General features: G+C 43.0%; 1 protein-coding gene across 1 annotated transcript; it reads right to left on the bottom strand.

The window, feature by feature from the left end:
* Nucleotides 1-3,823: 3,823 nt before the first annotated feature.
* Nucleotides 3,824-6,520, bottom strand: sike1 (suppressor of IKBKE 1). Its single transcript, XM_020506476.2, has 6 exons — nt 6,410-6,520; nt 5,994-6,167; nt 5,780-5,885; nt 5,446-5,588; nt 5,210-5,323; nt 3,824-5,098 (listed from the first exon to the last, which is right to left on the bottom strand). The coding sequence occupies exons 2-6, from the start codon at nt 6,150-6,152 to the stop codon at nt 4,979-4,981; spliced, it is 642 nt and encodes a 213-aa protein (XP_020362065.1). The 5' UTR covers nt 6,153-6,167; nt 6,410-6,520; the 3' UTR covers nt 3,824-4,978.
* Between the last annotated feature and the right edge of the window lie 13,769 nt (nt 6,521-20,289).

Genomic DNA, 20,289 nt, shown 5'->3' with positions numbered 1-20,289 from the left:
GGTAGTGCATGTTGTTTAGTTACCTGTTTTGGGCATTTGTTTATTACGCCCAGTTTCGTGGAGTGTACTATTTTCCCCTGTGCGTAATAAAGCGCTATTCTGAACTTTCTGCCTCCTGCACCTGACTCCGCACCCACTACGCCTAGTGTGTTACAGCTCCTTAAACTAGAACCCCAAAAAACATCTGGGTCAGATGGTTTAGACCCTTTCTTCTTTAATGTTGCTGCCCCTATCATCGCCAAGCCTCTGGGGCGGCAGGGTAGCCTAGTGGTTAGAGTGGCGGACTTGTAACCGGAAGGTTGCAAGTTCAAATCCCGAGCTGACAAGTTACTAATCTGTCGTTCTGCCCCTGAACAGGCAATTAACCCACTGTTAACCTAGGCCGTCATTGAAAATAAGAATTTGTTCTTAACTGACTTGCCTAGTTAAAGGTCAAATAAAAAATAAGAGCCTATCGCTGACCATTTTAACATGTCTCTCCTCTCTGGGGATGTTCCTATTGCTTGGTAGGCAGCCACGGTGCGTCCTTTATTTAATTTAAGGGGAGATTAAGCTGATCCTAACTGTTATAGGCAAATTTCTATTTTGCCTTGTTTATCAAAAGTGTTGGAAAAACTTGTCAATAATAAACTGACTGGCTTTCTTGAGTATTCTCTCTGGTGTGCAATCTGGTTTCCACTCAGGTTATGGATGTGTCACTGCAACCTTAAAGGTCTTATAAGATGTCACCATTGCCCTTGATTCTAAGCAATGTTGTGCTGCTATTTTTATTGACATGGCCAAAGCTTTAGATACGGTAGACTATTCCATTTTTGTCGGCCGGCTATATTGGTGTCGCTGAGGGGTCTTTGGCCTGGTTTGCTAACTACCTTTCGCAAAGATTGCAGTGATAAAGTCTTATACTCCCCTGGCACCTCCCTGGATTTTGTGTGAACGCTCTACAACAAAGCTTTCTTAGTGTCCAAGAAGCTTGTTCTGAACACCTCTAAAACAAAGGTAATGTGGTTTGGAAATAAGAATGGCCCTCTCCCCACCTCATACAATTACTTGGGAGTATGGCTAGATGGTACACTGTCCTTCTCTCAGCACATAAATCTAGACTTGGTTTCCTCTATCGTAATCACTCCTCTTTCACCCGAGCTGCCAAACTAACCCTGATTCAGATGACCATCCTACCCATGCTAGATTACGGAGATGTAATTTATAGATTGGCAGGTATGGGTGCTCTCGAGAGGCTAGATGTTCTTTACCATTTGGCCATCAGATTTGCCACCAATGCTCCATATAGGACACATCACTGCACTCTATACTCCTCTGTAAACTGGTAATCTCTGTATACCCGTCGCAAGACCCTCTGGTTGATTCTTATTTATAAAACCCTCTTAGGCCTCACTCCCCCCTATCTGAGATACCTACTGCATCATCCACGTACAACACTCGTTCCGCCAGTCACATTCTGTTAAAGGTCCCCAAAGAACACAAATCCCTGGGTCACTCCTCTTTTCAGTTCGCTGCAGCTAGTGACTGGAACAAGTTGCAAAAAACACTCAAACTGGACAGTTTTATCTCCATCTCTTCATTCAAGACTCAATCATGGACACTCTTACTGACAGTTGTGGCTGCTTCACCTGATGTATTGTTGTCTCTACCTTCTTGCCCTTTGTGCTGTTGTCTTTGCCCAATAATGTTTGTACCATGTTGTGTTTCTACTACGCTGTGTTGTCATGTGTTGCTACCATGCTATGTTGTTGTCTTAGGTCTCTCTTTATGTAGTGTTGTGGTGTCTTTCTTGTCGTGATGTGTGTTTTGTCCTCTATTTTTATTTTTGATCCCAGCCCCCATCCCCGCAGGGGCCCTTTTGGTAGGCTGTCATTGTAAATAAGAATTTGTTCATAACTGACTTGCCTAGTCAAATAAAAGAAAAATATTACAAATAAATGACACTAGAAAACATCTTAAACAAATGCAGCTACTTTGTTGTTATTCTAGCTGCACTGTTTGACGTAAGTTAGCCGTATTTGGCTAGCTAGCAAGCAAGGGATAAGACTGTTGACAGCCAGTATGGCAATAGAACATTTAGAAAGTATGAATGATTGGGTCGTGTCCATAGATACAAAACAAAAAGACTTGGGTCGCGTCTCTGGCAACCGAACCAATAGAACGAACTTCCAGACAGTTTGGGTAGCAACCCTAGATTTATGTCTGGACTATATCTTGTGGGATGAAATAGTATGAATATATTCATCAAAATATATTTTTTATGAAAATATGTAAATCATTATTTTAATATATTGGTAATCCATTGTATAAAAGTTACAATGCCCTCGATGCCGGTGTTTGGAGGATATATTGGCATGGTTTGCCGGCCCAAGAGAACAACACCCATGCCAATATATCCCTCAAACACCGGCATCTCTGGCATTATCACTTAAAATGTATTTATTTGTATAACTACCTGAATATTGATACTCATTAAAAAAAATTGAAGGTTGAGTGATTTTGAGAAATTAATTGTTATAACAACATTATAACAGAATTGTTATAACAACGTTATAATTAGGTGCTAATGCCAGAGAAGCATTTTTAAACACCCAGCACTTGGGAAACATAGATCAGGCGTGGCCAACACTCCTGTAGCATAAGCAGGATTTTCTTCCTGACGTATTTTTAAAAATTCACCCAAATTACTAAATGTTTGTGTCTTTACCTTGAAAGCAGTCTATGGACAAGGAGACTGCAATCTATATTTGGTTACCCACTGCCATCAACCATTAATATTAGTATTTCCTGTGCAGAGCCTTGGTGTAGTGGTAACACTCTCCGACACATGTTGCATACAACTTTCCACATGAGAACAGGAATCAATCACGGCTTCAAACCTTCCACTGTTTTTCCCATTAGTGTGTCTACATCTAACTTCAAACAACCTAAAAATAATGTAAAATAAATATATATGTGCATACTTTAAATTGAATCCCCCCAAAATCACAAAGTAAGAAAGTGATACAATTTTGAGTGTTCATTTAATGTTCAAAGCATTCTGAATACAATTGACCTGTATTCAGATCAGGCGTAAACCATATAAAAATACATAGAATTGCAGGAAATGAGCTTTAAAACAGTAACATTTTCAGACCCCCCCATCTTGGGGTTGTGCCAGGGGGCAATACAATTATCATAGCTAATCTCACTCCCAAGCTTTCTTCAAAAGTATGCAGCTCAACACCCTTATGGACGATACTGACAGGTAGGTAGCAGCAATATAGTGAGACGTGATTAGATGTCTGCTACTAGCAAAATATATGGTTATGCACATCCTGCATACTAGCTAATTGACTAGCTGGACTGATAGTGAGTGTAAATTACTGTGTTATTATAATAGCTATATAATGAGAATAGGATGGACAAGACATGTGCATGTTTTTATTATCTGGCAAAGCAGAACGTAGCTAACGTTCTGGAACAAATTGGGTTATTTACCAAGTTTGATGGCACTCTCTGCAAGGCATCAGTTAATCATGCCAGGAGAAAAGCTTCACTTTTTTTCTTGATAAAAATGTCAAACGCAGGCCCTGGATTCTGGAGCCATAACCTAAATCTCACGATAGCTCGTTTTAATTGAAGACCTTAAAGCAATGTCTCCATCTAGTGAAAGCCCCGAATTTCAGATCGCCATTACTTTTGAGTGAACTGGGAAATTCAAATAACATTTTTTGTCATCCTGAGTAAAGGGAAATGTTCACCAAATCTATCCATCAAGCAAGTGCTCCATATCTTGCAATGTCCGCATTTCCTTTTGCTGTAAAAATAAAAATCTGTAAAATTAGGCATTTGATTAATATTTATTTGACACGTCAGATTAATAAATTCACTCATCAAAGCATTGAAGAAATTACAGCTCACCTTTGCAATAATGACAAGAAAGTTTCCTGAGATGACAATGTCATATACAATTTGACAACAGTCCGTCAAGCTGTTGGATTGTTAAAAATAAAATTTAAAAAAAAAAGAGTCAAATCTAAGTTATGGTCAAACGCTAATGTCAAGAACATGTTACACTCACACACTGACTCATTATGTAAGTATTATACCAGACATGAAAAATATATATATTTTTACACATGAATTACAGACATTAACAAAATATTTATAATAGTTCTAATGTACCAGATAATTACATACAGATACAAACTGTTAATCTGCTACAAGCAAGTCAGACTGAAAATTGATTGACTGAATTTCTTACTGTTTTAAAAACTCTGCATTGTTGGTTAAGGGCCCATAAGTAAGCCCATGTGAAAAACGCAATTTGATTTGAAACATTTGGAGACAACAAGATGTCATATCAGGCCCAGGGGAATACACATCAAGACTTGCAGTTTGACAGCATAACATTTGTTAAACCATGTGGGGAGAGTTGGCATTTGGTTTCCCGTGAATTGACCACATGATTATTTCTACAATTTTGCAAGTACATTTGAACAAATGACTCAAAATGAAAAGCTAGAGACCATGCCATAAAAAGCAAATGTGATTATCTTTGGCCAATGCAAAAGTTCACCCTCTATACTAAAACTGTTGTACAGGAGCTAATTTTTCCTGACAAAAACAGTATTCTCTCGTCTCTGTGCCTTTACAGTGCTTCATTGGGCAGCAGGAGCACCTTTGGAAATATATATTAAATGGTAACTAACAACACAAAACATGGACTTTGTCTTAAAGGGAAGGGGTGACCGGTGGTGAAAATGTAATCAACCCTGTCTTGTGGCCCCGGGGAACTGTTCTTCTCCATGAACAATCCGAACTCCTCTCTATGGCAAGTTCTCGATTGCATACTCCTACTGTCCTCTCTCCTCAAAACCCACTGGAGGAGAATGTCAGAGGGGCGGGACCTCTGGCTTTCTCATCCAAAAGGTTTTGAGAAGGAGACGAGGAGAGGATGCGAGGAGTATGCAACAGATCTTCTCTATCGATTCCATCACTGATTGGTCCCCGGTTCGACTTCTTCCTCTGTCGCTGATTGGCTGGAGTCTTCCTTCTGTGGCCTCACAGAACTCTTACTAATGGTCAGTAGATCTCGCAGCTCCTTGTTTTCAATCTAAATGCATGAGAATATTGGCCATGGGTTGATAAATAGTATTTTTATTTACCCTGACCCAGAGTCATAGATAATAAAAATAGTAATTTGCTTGATTTAATCATTTTTTACCTCTAGTTGGGCAAGCCTCTCTCGCACAGAGCAGTAGTGCTGGTCATCCACCTGAACAGCTCTTCTCATCACCTGACCCATCTCGCATATCCGCTCCAGTTGGCTTTGCACTTCCTTCATGAAAATACAAATTCAAACAAATAAAACATGACACATAGCTAATTGTTTTTATCATAAATGTGAGTCAATGTCAAATGTTAATACATTCATTCTGAGTAGACATAAAGGGTGTGTACCTTGGCATGGTCCTCATGAAGGCTAAGAACAGGCTTTGTGTCCAGCTCCTTCTTTTCCATCATAAGCTGTAGCATTTGCTTGCGGTATCTACCCATGATCAATTCTAGCGCATACTGGTGCTCCTCCAAAGACAGCCACAGTTCTGTGTAGATTTAACACATTACCAGACATATCTGTGCCTCAAATATATGACACATACATTGGTGTAATATATTAACAGATTATATTGTTTTTCTCGTGCTGCAAACATTTGACACCGAATGACATTCAACTGAGACAAAGTGGGGTAGAATAAAATATTACAGTGAATAAAACATATGAATTGTGTCTTGCCTCGGTTTTCTTGCTGTAGTTCCTTTATTTGGGTATTCTCTTGCGTTAACAGGACGTGAGGCTTGTACTTTGACAACTCCTGTATCTCAGAACTTTCCTCCATGTACTAGGGAAACAGTGAACAGATAAATCCAAGGCTCTCATCTATATGCCATTTAAAAAAATACTAGATACGTATTCAGCAAGCTCGAAAGATAGCAGCAACCAAATGTACCTTGTCTGGAAGGGCATTCCCCACCTCTCTCATGCCCTGAACCTTCTGGCTGAGCGCTCCAGACTGCTCGATCAGTCCTTCTGCCGCCGTGTCGTGCTCTTTGAGCCTCTCAAGCAGCGTGCGAGCATCGCCAAGAACCTTTTCCAAAGTGCACGCCATAGCCTTCTGCACTAGCTTGATTACAAACGGAAGACGCAGGTCCTTTTTACATTACATTTGCTAGCTAAATTAGCTAACCAATCATCGAAATAGCTAACCTTAGCTAGCTAGTTATAGTGGCAGATCTTTTGTAGATTAGCGGACAGATTAAATCCTTTCTTTACTGATATGCGTCATAGATAAACATGAGTATCGTCAAGTATTTTGCGAAAATTGACCAAAATATCAAGAAATACTTCAAAAACAAACTCTCTGACCTGGAGACCGCTGTTTTCGGAACAAAATGTGACTCATTAGTTTTTACATCACTTCCGGTCGTAAGCAGGGTTGCGTTCAAGATAGTAACACAGTTTCTAAACCCATACGCGCAACATCGCGAGACTCATTAGTTTTTACATCACTTGAAATAGACCAACCAGACCAGCCTGCGGTTTGGGGTTAGAGAAGTCACTGAACACCTTTACATGCATACCAATGTCCCGTTATTATTCGGGTACTGAAGTATTCGATTTTTGAGTTGTCATATAAACATCACATCCCGTTTACAATAACCCGAAAAAGTTTTTATCCCAGTTATGAGAAACGCGGATAAGATGCCTGGGATATGCTGATTTTAGACGGGATACTGTGGCATGTAACCATAGTATCCCCTTTACCACAGATAACAATGAGGTTTAGGTATAAGAATATTTGCCTTTACCATTGTTTTTCACGGTCTGCGCAGGTTCAGTTTCGCATATAATTTAGACATGTTTCTGCTTATAATTTCCAACATTTGGTAGGCCATTTGTTTGTCAACGAAAGTTAGATAAATGCAGCTTCTCTTCTGTCATAACTTGTTGCCCCAGAAAACTATGAAGTAGTTCTCACCTGAATAATGTCTTACATCAATAGAATGAATGAGTTTGTAATCTAGTTAAAATAGGTAAAGGTGTGTTTCGTTTAGGGACCGGGGATTAAACGCAATAACTCCAAAACAGTGGAAAGATTGGTCCTGTGCAAAATGTCATCAGTTTGACCGGTTTTAATGGGAATAAAAACAGAGAAAACAATAAAAACACGTTTCTGACTTCATTCAGTTCCTCTTGCGTGCATATTTTTGTGGTTGAAATACTGTCTGCTTGTATTAGGTGTCAAAGATAACACATTACATGCGTATTCACATTTTCTCAAGAGATGCTGAAATAATAATTCAAGACAAAATTAACTTTTGTATAATTTTACTGCAAAGAAATGGATAATTCTCCAAGAGTTAATGGCATATTACTACATGTGAAAGGTTATTGGCCTACCTACAGTCAGTGTCCATATTTCAATATTCTGTTTAATCATGGATACAGGGATACTCATGATGTCACGATCGTCGTAAGAAGCGGACCAAAGTGGTGTGAAAGCATCATTTTAATGGATGACGAAAAACACGACGTAAACTGACCAAACTAACAAAACAACAAACGACCGCAAGAGCACTCTTGCGACCACCCCGTGAGAGCCCTCTGTGGCCAAGAAACAGTGGGGTCAATGACAAGCTAACCCTGTAGGCCTAGCACCAAGGGAAACGCAGGAGAGTCAATAAGGAAGAGACTAATTCTCTCCTTGTGACCCCCCTGCGTCACTATGCCCAGAGGAGCGGTGGCCTCCCTAATCAACCTTGACCCTAATGGTCAACTATCTAAGGCGTGAACAGGGAAGGGCACAGACACGGGAACAATGGGGATCCCTAAACTATGGGCGAACTATCTATCTATAAAATTCCCAGCCTCGCCTGAATCGACGAGCGCCTTATGCTGGGAATGCGGGGGAAACTCAGGGAAAGTGGCATACACAAACATATGTGCAACAGAGGGGTCTGGGTGAGAATGGTGCCGACTCACCTGGGGTGACGCCAGAGCACCCTCCCTGCTGCCTCGATACCCAGAGGAACCAACCCAGCACTGACCGGCAGTGTGACCTCTGCGGCCACAGATGGTGCACGAGCTGGACCATCTCCCTGCGCACCGCCCCTCCCAACTCCATGGGTATCGGAGAGGGGGTGCAGGGGGATGTAAACCAACAGACCCCGATCTGAACGTCTGCGGGTAGCCAGCAGGTTATCCAGCCGGATGGACAGGTACACCGGCTGGTCGAACGTGAGGTGTCTCTGCAGGCCAACTCCCGACCGACGTCCTCGCGCAGACTGCAGCGATAATGGTCGATCAGGGCCCTGTCGTTCCATCCCTCGCCGGCGGCCAGGGTCCGAAACTCCAGGGCGAACTCCTGGGCGCTCCTCGTCCCTTGCCTCAGATGGAAGAGGCGTTCGCCCGCCGTTCTACCGAAGACTGCCCGGAAGCGCCGGGTGAACTCCTCAAACTGGTCCAACGCCGCATCTCCCTCTCTCCACACGGCGTTGGCCCATTCCAGGGCTTTCTCGGTGAGGCACGAGATGAGGGCGGACACCCTCTCACGGCCCGAAGGAGCCGGGTGGACAGTTGCCAGGTATAAGTCCAGCTGCAACAGGAACCCCTGGCAGTTCGCAGCCGTCCCATCCTACTTCTGTGGAAGGGAGAGATTAATCCCACTGGGTCCAGGAGAAAGAGGGACATGTAGTGGAGACCCCGGTTTTGCTGGTGGAGGCGCTGGTAGAACTCCCTGTCTCTCCCAGCAGTCCATTGTCTGGACAACGTGGTCCATGGCAGTGCCAAGATGGTGGAGCATTGCTGAGTGCTCCCGGACGCGCTCCTCCACCCCTATACCCGGGGTACCTGCTCCTGCTGACTCCATAAGTTTGGTCCGGAATTCTGTAGGGGGTGCATACTGGCGGCAGAGAGTCAGGCGCAGGAGAGCAAAAACTGATTTACAACGGCGTAGTTTAATAAACAAAAAAAACACCGTAAACAGAACAATAATACAATTGGTAAACAAAACCCGTTACACATCAGCATAACGTGCACAAGCACTACAATAAACAATTCCGGACAAGGACATGGGGGGGGAACAGAGGGTTAAATACACAACATGTGACGATGGAACTGAAACAAGGTGTGTGGGAAGACAAGACAAAACAAATGGAAAAATGAAAGGTGGATCGGCAAGGCCTAGAATGCCAGCGACGTCGACCGCCGAACGCCGTCCGAACAAGGAGCGGGCCCGACTTTGGCGGAAAGTCTGCCCACAAATGTTCTATAGGATTGAGGTCAGGGCTTTGTGATGGCCACTCCAATACCTTGACTTTGTTGTCCTTAAGCCATTTTTCCACAATATTTGAAGTATGCTTGGGGTCATTGTCCATTTGGAAGACCCATTTGCGACCAAGCTTTAACTTCCTGACTAATGTCTTGAAAGGTTGCTTCAATATATCCACATATTTGTACAATTTTCTACATTGTAGAAAAATAGTGAAGACATCAACACTATGAAATAACACTTTGGGATCATGTAGTAACCCAAAAAGTGTTAAACAAGTCAAAATATATTTTACATTTGAGATTCTTCAAATAGCCGCTCTTTGCCTTGATGACAGCTTTGCACACTCTGCCTTGAATTACGAACCTCTGCCTTCCCTCAACCTGCCCTTTTGCCTTCCCCTTTGTTATAATTAATATTCTGAGAACCAAACCATCCTCCTCCTGTGTCTGCATCTGGGTCTCATCTGGTGTCGTTGTATCTCCTTAGTGTATGGGTCAGTCAAGTGGGTGTCTGGGGTATAGGGTTGGGGACCGTTCCATCATGATAGGACAATAAATAAATAAACTTGTATTCATTTATTTCAAAATGTATATCCTATATCTGGACAAAATTGAAAGCTCTCATTCACAACCCCTGTTCACAAACACACATGGGCTCTGGGATTTGCAACCATTTTTCTTTTTCCCTCACTTAACTCCACACTTTTCCAAACCCCACCTTCCATCACAACACATCCATATATACCCACATACTGTGCTGTGTTTTTTCTCTACCATGTTGATTGAATACTTTTGTGTTTCAGTTCCTTATATTTGAAGATTAATATTTTGTGAATGATCTTTTCTTCTGTTTTCTTATCACTTTATAAAATGGTATGAATGTAAAGTCTAATACTAATTATTTTCCATAATTCCCTATCTAGAATAATGATATGGTGTAGTTCTTGATTTTCTATATATTTTTTTATTACAATCCCTACCATGGCTAGTATTGGGTGTTCCATTATTCGACTCCTCTATGGGAACTAATATTTAGAATAGCCATGGAGTAGTCTTTGTGTCACTGAACATTTGGTTATCAATATACAGTTTATCGACTATGAGAGATACACGTTTTCCTTTTAATCTATTCTCCTTGAAGATTGGGTACAGAACTTTGTGCCGCTCTGCAATTTACTTTGGGAACTTATCATTCCTGCCTATTTTCGTGCCCAGGCCTTTAACCATTATTTTATCCTAAAAGAAAGCAAATTTGTCAACGATTGGGCACTCATATCTCTGTCTCAAACGGTGTACACGTTCGAGTTGGATTTTGTCGACAGCTTCGCGTGGGAGAATTCCTTCACCACATTTTCAGAAACGTCACCTTCTTTTTCTTGGATACCAGTAAGTACCAGATTTTCTCTCATAGATCTAGTCTGTATGTCAAGTAAGGCTTCGCTCAGAAAGATGTTCTCCTTTTTAAGTTAATTAATGTCCGTTTCAATCTTATTGACTGTCCCTTTAAGCATGTTTGTTTCTGTCTCCATTGTCGTAGCTTTTTCGTCACTCATCTCGAGGCTAGCCTTCAACTCCTTTTAAGTATGCCCAGTTTGTCATTTATCGATTTTTACAGATCGGTTTCCACCCTAACTATTCCCGGGGGTGAAAAGCATAACTTGTCTGTGTCTGTCAAGGAGTCGTGTTTTCTTTTGGAGATTGGTTCTCCTTGTTTACTCTCCATCATCTTTGAGTTTAGCTTGTTTTCACAATATTTGTTGCTACATTTTTCTAGCCATATGATTTTTTTGCGTTGTTATCCAGATTGAAGGTTATTACCCATGAGTATGTAATGTGCTAATATTTAGTCTAACTTTCAGATTTTGAACATAATGTTTTATCTTGAGGCGATCTGCACCGCTGTGTTCAGTCCGCCATTTTACCTCACACCCCTCTGTCTCTCTCATTGTTCGGGTGAAGAGACATCAATCATTTTTAGGGCCTTCCTCTGCCACCGCCTGGTATAGAGGTCCTGGATGGCAGGAAGCTTGGCCCCAGTGATGTACCCTCTGTAGTGTCTTGCGGTCGGAGACCGAACAGTTGCCATACCAGGCAGTGATGCAACCAGTCAGGATGCTCTTGATGGTGCAGATGTAAAACTTTTTTAGGATCTGATGACCCATGCCAAATCTTTTCAGTCTCCTGAGGGGGAATAGGCCTTGTCGTGCCCTCTTCACGACTGTCTTGGTGTGTTTGGACCATGATAGTTTGTTGGTGATGTGGACACCAATGAACTTGAAGCTCTCAACCTGATCCACTACAGCCCCATCGATGAGAATGGAGTTGTGCTCGGTGCTCCTTTTCCTGTAGTCCACAATCATCTCCTTTGTCTTGATCACATTGAGGGAGAGGTTGCTATCCTGGCACCACACGGCCAGGTCCCTGACCTCCTCCCTATAGGATGTCTCATGGTTGTTGGTGGAGAAGGTTAAACCAAGGCCTTATACCTTTTAAATGGTTATTAAATGATGTTATGATAAACTGTAAGGTCTCCTCTTCAGGAGACCTCTGTGTGTGTGTGTTAAAACCTGATTTTGAGAGTTGTGACCTTCAGACACTATCAGAAGGCGTCTATGTTCAGACTCCTCCTGTCTGGATCCCACTGTGGTTATCTGGTTTTCTGAGAACATAAGGCTGCCATAGACCTGATGAAACCAGCCACCTGTCAGAAGATGCTTACACTCATTCACATTGTTATGACTCTATATTTGTGATGAAAAGTCAAGTTTCGGTCAAACCCACTTCTGAGCTTTTAATTGCTGATGAGATGGTTACTGCTGTTAGAGGAAACGTTAGATTTATTAAAATGTTGTTGCCAGGTTAACTCACGCAAGGAGGACTGAGAGAGTCTATATGAGTTGCAGGATGTCTTAGACAATTTGCAGAACTTGGGAGAACTATCATATACTATTATACTGTACTCTGTACCAACTTCTGCCTACAATTGTATTACTAAAAGCAGTATTTTAATACTTAAACAAAGAGTCTATGTTTCCTTTCCATTACTAATGTATGTTTGTTAACTATAGACCTGATCATTTGTTGAAGAAATTGACCGACATTGGTGATCAGACTGTTGTGTCGTTGACAAACTTAATGATGGTGTTGGAGTCATGCCTGGCCATGCAGTCATGAGTGAGAGCACAGAGAGCACAGAAGAAGACTGAGCACGTACCCCAGAGGGGCCCCTGTGTTGTTTCCTACCCTTACCACCTGGGGGCGGCCCGTCAGGAAGTCCAGGATCCAGTTGCAGAGGGGGGTGTTTAGTCCCAGAGTCCTTAGCTTAGTGATGAGCTTTTGGGGGCACTGTGGTGTAGAACGCTGATCTGTAGTCAATTAATAGCATTCTCACATAGGTGTTCCTTTTGTCCAGGTGGGAAAGGGCAGTGTGGAGTGCAATAGAGATTGCATCATCTGTGGATCTGTTGGGGCGGTATGCAAATTGGAGTGGGTCTAGAGTTTCTGGGATAATGGTGTTGATGTGAGCCGTGATCAGCCTTTCAAAGCACTTCATGGCTACAGACGTGAGTGCTACGGGTTGGTAGTTATTTAGGCAGGTTACCTTAGTCCCTGTGCAAAGGAACACTATGTTGGTCTGCTTGAAACATGTTGGTATTACAGACTCAGTCAGGGACAGGTTGAAAATGTCAGTGAAGACACTTGCCAGTTGGTCAGCGTATGCTTGGAATACACGTCCTGGTAATCCGTCTGGCCCTGCGGCCTTGCTCACATCGGCTCGTGGGATCACACAGTCATCCGGAACAGCTGATGCTCTCATGCATGCTTCAGTGTTGCTTGCCTCGAAGCGAGCATAGAAGTAATTCAGCTACGTCTGCTATGCTCGTGTTACTGGGCAGCTCGTGATTGGTCTTCCCTTTGTAGTCTGTACAAGTTTGCAAGCCTTGCCACATCCGACAAGCATCGGAGCTAGTGTAGTACGATTTAATCTTAGTCCTGTATTGACGCTTGCCTTTTTGATAGTTTGTCGTAGGGCATAGCGGGATTTCTTATAAGCGTCTGGGTTAGAGTCCCACTTCTTGAAAGCAGCAGCTCTACCCTTTAGCTCAGGGCGGATGTTGCCTGTCATCCATGGCTTCTGGTTGGGGTATGTCCATACAGTCACTGTGGAGACGACGTCATCGATACACTTTTTAATGAATGTCACTGGTGTAGAGAGGAGTATGCAGGAGGCAGTCACAGGTTTAGAGCTACTGAATTTATTTAAGCACCATAGATCAATGCTGGTCGAAACCCAAACGCTGTTGTGCTCAAAATATATCTTCATAAACAAAAAGGCATAGGGCGAACCCAAAGTGCAAAATATAAAGTACTCAGGAAATAGTAGGAGACATTCCTCTCAGGAAAACAAGTAGCATTTACAATGACCGACAAAGACAAATGGCTGAGGGAGTATATATACAGTGATAGAGTGGGAATTGGAACCAGGTGTAATGATGATGAGACAAGTCCGGGATTGATGAGTGAAGGGCGTTTGCCAGCAGTAGGTTCGGCAGCAGCTAGAAGGCAGGCGACGCCGAATGCCTGAGCTGGACAGGAGGGGGAGCCAAAGCGAAGGCTGGTGTGACAATGATGCCAGTGACTGATGTGGTGTACTCCTCAATGCCACTGGAAGAATCCCGGAACATGTTCCAGTCTGTGATAGCAAGCAGGAATCAGGAGGATAGAGTTGTGGTCGGATTTACCAAATGGAGGGAGGGAGAGCTTTGTAAGCGTCTCTGTGTGTGGAGTATAGGTGATCTAGAATTGTTTTCCCTCTAGTTGCACATTTAACATGTTGATAGAAATTTGGTAGAACTGATTTGAGTTTCCCTGCATTAAAGTCTTCGGCCACTAGGAGCTCCGCCTCTGAGTGAGTGGTTTCCTGTTTGCTTATTTCCTTATAGAGCTGACTGAGTGCAGTAATGGCAGCTTTCCCACTCGCCTTCTGCGGGTCCTCACGAGGCATCCCGCTCTGTGTCCTCTGTGCCTGCGTTTCTTCCTCTTGCAAATAATGGGGATATTGGCCCTGTCGGGTGTTTGGAGAATGTTCTGTGTGTCTTGCTTGTTGAAGAAAAAATCTTTGTCTAACCCGAGGTGAGTGATCGTTGTCCTGATATCCAGAAGCTCTTTTTTGCCGTTAGATACGGTTGCAGGAACATTATGTACAAAATAAGTTACAAATAACGCAAAAACCCCCGCATAATAGCACAGTTGGTTGGGCGCCCGTAAAACAGCTGCCATTTCTTCCGGTGCCATTTTAAGATATAATGTACTATATTGTACTATATTGTACTGTACCCTACCTAAACTCTATGAACTAAACTCTACTGTACTGAACTAAACTGTATTGTGCTGTACTGTACTGAACTGTACTGTGCTGTACTGTAATGTGCTGTGAGACATAGACGTCCACTCCGGACCGACCAAATTTGGTCTTGTTTGGGGGCAGGGCTAATTATAATAATACCGCGCAGCATGCTGGGTATTTTTACATTTACATTTTGGGCTTTAGCAGACACTCATATATCACAGTCACAGCACGAAATATTTTCCGTAACCATTACTGAGAATACTATTGTCGTTGAAGTGTTCTGTTGTGTTTTTGTGTTGGTCTGAAAACTTTGAACATGTTCCCTGCCAGTTCTAAAGCTTTTCAAATAGACCAGACAATCAACAGACCCACAAAATACCAGACCATAAGACCAGCCCAGAACCCAAACCCTGACGCCAGCAATCAAGATCCCCAAAACCCCCTATCCCCTCTGAGAAACCGTCTACCCCTCCTAGACCCCTCAACATACCAACCCCTTCCCCCCAGTCCATTACTTCCACTGATCACTCCTCCCTGCCCCTTACTGTCCCTGATCCCCCCTCCCACCACCAACTGCCCTTGACCCCCCTACCATAGGCCCTACTGCCCCTGACTCCTCCCCCTGCTCCTTAAATTGTCAGCATGCTTCAGTTCTGCTAGCCGAACCGCACGAGTGTGCTCACATACTCCCTTAAAAGACCTTTGCTTGAAAAACGAGAAGAAAGTGGCAATAGTACTGTTTGTCCATTGTGAGATGCGGTAGTCAGTAAACACCTCCTCAAAATAGTCAGAATTAATCTGAGATAAGTCAAGAAATCAGTCATTAATTTTTATGTTTTAGCTGGAGAGATCTTAGTTGCGCAATTTTACATCTAGCTAAGATGTTTGGTGCAGTATTTTTAGATAAAAAAATGTACATGAAAACGAGTCTTCACTCATTAAATGACAACAAAGACTTTATTGAAGAATCTCTACTCTTGACCAGTCACCGACTAAAGGGAGTAGACTTCGGCTCCAAACTTGGGTTGCCTCCAGAAAAAATCTTGTGTGCCCGAAAAGCTGAAAAAATCCTTTCAGAAGGCCAAAAACATCACAAAATGTCTTCATAATATATGAACAAATTCTACTGAACTGTTTTGGCTGGGAAGCATGCAGACGCCTTTAAAGGCGACAAAGATCCACCACCCTTAGCCCTTGCTGCCCCTGATCCCGCACAGCAGCAAACTAGCAAGCCTCAGTCCAGACCCACCAGACCCACCAGACCCTCCAAACTGCCTTAACCCCTCCCAGCATCCCTCATTCTATCATCAAGTCAGTACAGGGGACCATGCAACCATGCAGTGTTGTCATGTTTTGCTGCCTTGTTATGTTGTTGTTTTAGGTCTCTCTTTTAGGTCTCTCTTTATCTAGTGTTGTGTCTCTCTTGTGATGTGTGTTTTTGTTACATTTATATTGTAGGGCCTCCTGGATGGTGCAGTGGTCTAGGGCTGCTGTGCCACCAGAGACTCTGGGTTCGCGCCCAGGCTCTGTCGCAGCCGGCCGCGACCAGGAGATCCGTGGGGCGACGCACAATTGGCCTAGCTTCGTCCGGGATAAGGAGGGCTTGGCCGGTAGGGATATCCTTGTCTCATCGCGCACTAGCGCCTCCTGTGGCGGGCCGGGCGCAGTGCACGCTAACCAGGTCGCCAGGTGTACGGTGTTTCCTCTGACACATTGGTGCGGCTGGCTTCTGGGTTGGATGCGCGCTGTGTTAAGAAGCAGTGCGGCTTGGTTGGGTTGTGTTTCAGAGGATGCATGGCTTTCGACCTTCGTCTCTCCCGAGACTGTATGGGAGTTGTAGCGATGAGACAAGATAGTAACTACTAACACTTGGATACCACGAAATTGGGGAGAAAATATATATATATATTGTAATTTAAAAATAATATTAATACCAGGCCCCGTCCCTGCAGGAGGCCTTTTGTCTTTTGGTAGGCCGTCATTGTAAATAAAATAAAAATTTAACTGAAAAAGGTTCAATAAAAAAATAAAACCAGGCAGTCTGTCACGACTTCCGCCGAAGTTGGTGCCTCTCCTTGTTCGGGTGGCGTTCGGGGTCGTCGTCACCGGTTTACTAGCAGCCACCGATCTACGTTTCATTGTTCAATTGTTTTGTCTTTATTGTACACACCTGGTTTCCATTACATTATTATTTATTCCCTATTTAACCCTCTGGTTCCCACATGGTTTTGTGCGTGTTTGTTCGTTGTTAAGTGTTCGCTATTTCTGTGAGCTGGAGTATTTTCCCTGCATGGAATTATTTTTGTTGTTTATTCAAGTAAAGTACTTTTTTTACTCAGTTCTGTGTCCTGCGCCTGACTCCGTCCTACCTGCTGCATATTGACACTTGACACAGTCAGTGGGGATGCATGCCAAGACCTGTGAACAGCAAAAAAAACACACAACAACACAAACAACCCGCTAGAGGCCCTCATCCAAATCTGCAATGACCTCCTCCCCAATAAACCATCATCATGACCCTGACAACACACTCAGAACAGAAGGACTTTTTTCAGATGGCTGTTCATGGTTGCCTTCCCGCGAATCCATCCATAGATGGCAAAAGGTACGTACAGAAAACTCCCCCCACGGAGGGACCTACACTGAACACACAAACCAACTGTAGGTGAGTGCTCCAAGTTCAGGCTGGTCTAGGCCCTGTTTGTTCCCTCTGTCCTCCAGCGTCCAGCTTTGCCACCTCATCACTCCTCCTCCAGCACCAGCCCCTCCACCACCCCCTTCTTCCTCTCCGTCTCTCTCCCTCTTCCTCCCTCTACACCAGAACTAGACCAGTGTGAGGAAAACATTGTTGTCTGAAGGGACAGCCTTGAATTGTACATCTTGTCTCATACAATCACTGGTTCCTGTAGGTGCTGAGACCTACAGGAGGCCTGGTGCGTGGAGGAGGCACTGGATGGACCGGGCTGTGGGGGAGCACTGGAGCTCTGGTGCGCAGCCTTGGCACCACTCCTCCAGGCTGGATGACCACTTTAGCCCGGACCCTCCAAAGTGCAGGCACACAATATACTGGACGGTGGCTTCAGAGCCTCTCATTGGCTAGTACATAGCATCAGCAATCTATATACAGCATTGATCTGCACTAGAAATACTTGGCAAGTATTTACCCAGCGAATCCCCTAATGAAGATGCTAAGGTGGGATCCTTGGGAAGTCCAAATCTGACGTCACCACATTGAAGTTGACATTTAAAAAGATTAAGGTATTGGTAGGGGTTAAGGTTAGGGTTAAGGGTTTAGGGTAGGGACATCCCAAGGAATCTACTTAGCATCTACTGAATAACTATGACACATAGGCCTTCACTTATGTCAATGGTTTCACCGTACTACTTTCTTGTAGTGACCTTAATCCCAACACCTAGTCTTCTTGTGAAGAGATTTGGGTACCTTGGCATAACAGCTAAGGTGTTGGGTTGACTGTCAAAGTTGTGACTTTGTTGTGACTTTGCTACACTAGTGTCCGAATTTGATGGACCCCAGTTGTGGCCATCAAGAGTGTATACCAAGTGTGCAGGTACATTTCATGTTTACATTTGAGCGGTTTAGCAGATGCTCTTATCCAGAGTGACAATTAGTGCATTCATCTTATGATAGCTAGGTTAGACAACAACATATTATAATTGTAGAAAGTACATTTTCCCTCAAAGTAGTTACAATAATTATCAACAAAATCCTTAGGTTGAAGTTGTGTGGCGTCATTTTCCCTACATTTTCCCCCAGCCCTTGTCGTGGAAATTTCCTGTATTTACCAAATCATGAGAGCAAACCACACACAAGTCAGAGTTATCACAAAGTCAATTTTTTATTATATGAGCTCCATCACAACACTGTGACTCTCAGATCAATTCAGTGTCTATAAATGAATTCTCTGAGTGTTCCTTACACATTGCAACTGAGATCCTTTATAGCAAAGACACACATAGCCAGACAGCATTGTCTCCTAAACTATGATCTTTTCTCAAACTCAGAACCATAAACCAAATCCACATATCAACAGGCATATATCAAATCCTTCAATTTGCTTGCCGCCACAATAGATCCACAGACAATGCAATTACCATCACAATGCACACTGTCCTGGCTATCATCCAGAAGGCGAGGTCAGTGCAGGTGCATCAAAGCTGGGACCGAGAGACTGAAAACAGCTTCTATCTCAAGGCCATCAGATTGTTAAACAGCCATCACTAACACAGACTTGAAATAATTGGCCACTTTAATAAATGGATCACTCGTCACTTTAATTATGCCACTTTAATAATGTTTGCATATCTTGCATCACTCATCTCATATGTATATACTGTAGTTATACCATCTATTGGATCTTGACTGTGCTCCTCAGTCATTGCTCATCCATATATTTATATGTATATATTCTTATTCCATTCCTTCACTTAGATTTGTGTGTATTAGGTAGTTGTTGTGGAACTGTGAGATTACATGTTAGATATTGCTGCACTGTTGGAACTAGAAGCACAAGCATTTCACTACACTCGCAATAACATCTGCTAACCATGTGTATGTGACAAATCAAATTTGATTTGATTAGATTTTTATGAGACTCGAAATTGAGCTCAGGTGCATCCTGGTTCCATTGATTATCCTTGAGATGTTTCCCCAACTTGATTGGAGTCCACCTGAGCATCCAGGACCTCAAACTGGGGCGAAGATTCACCTTCCAACAGGACAACGACCCTTAGCACATAGCCAAGACAACACAGGAGTGGCTTCGGGACAAGTCTCTCAATGTCCTTGAGTGGCCTAGCCAGAGCCCATACTTGAACACGATCGAGCATCTCTGGAGACAACTGAAAATAGCTGTGTAGCAGCATTCCCCATCCAACCTGACAGAGCTTGAGAGGATCTGCAGAGAAGAATGGGAGAAACTCCCATATACAGGTGCGCCAAGCTTGTAGCGTCATACCTAAGAAGACTTGAGGCTGCAATCGCTGCCAAAGCTGCTTTAACAAAGTACTGAGTAAAGGGTTTGGATATTTACATAAATGTGATATTTCAGTTTTTTTTTATTTTAAGCATTTGCAAAAATGTCAAAAAAACTGTTTTTGCTTTGTCATTATGGAAGAAAAAAACAATTTTATAAATTTTAGAATAAGGCTGTAATGTAATAAAGAATTTAAAAAGTCCAGGGGTCTGAATACTTTCCGAATGCACTCTACATGTAAGATAGGGACTAGGCAATCAGGATAGAAAATAAACAGAGTAGCAGCAGCATATATGAAGAGTGTGAAGGGGGTGTGTCTATGTGTGACGTTAAAATACATGTATTTTGTGTGTGTGTGTGTGTGTGTGTGTGTGTGTGTGTGTGTGTGTGTGTGTGTGTGTGTGTGTGTGTTGTATCAACTGGGAGGCGATGATGTGCTGCAGCAGTGGTCTACCAAAAACATGGCTAGATAGACACATACCTCTCTTGCTAGATATGCAATTAAAGGGGAATTACACCAACAACAAAACAAATACATTTGTTTGTTTTTTCATACCTCAAAAAAGGTATTCTGAAGTGATTTAAGCATTGACATGGACTCCATTTTTGTTGTTTCTATATGAATAATT

Source organism: Oncorhynchus kisutch, linkage group LG17 (assembly GCF_002021735.2).
Source record: "Oncorhynchus kisutch isolate 150728-3 linkage group LG17, Okis_V2, whole genome shotgun sequence".
NCBI classification, from domain to species: domain Eukaryota; kingdom Metazoa; phylum Chordata; class Actinopteri; order Salmoniformes; family Salmonidae; genus Oncorhynchus; species Oncorhynchus kisutch.
The sequence above is the reverse complement of the archived record's forward strand: the minus strand, read 5'-3'. Positions and strand labels throughout refer to the sequence as shown.

Bases quoted from the DNA above. Each gene is read 5' to 3' on its own strand.
- sike1 (XM_020506476.2), bottom strand. From the start codon at position 6,152: ATGGCGTGCACTTTGGAAAAGGTTCTTGGCGATGCTCGCACGCTGCTT. The intron at 5,886-5,993 runs GTACATTTGGTT...CTGTTTCCCTAG, and splicing joins GGAATGCCCTTCCAGACAAG to TACATGGAGGAAAGTTCTGA. The intron at 5,324-5,445 runs GTACACACCCTT...ATTTTCATGAAG, and splicing joins TTCATGAGGACCATGCCAAG to GAAGTGCAAAGCCAACTGGA.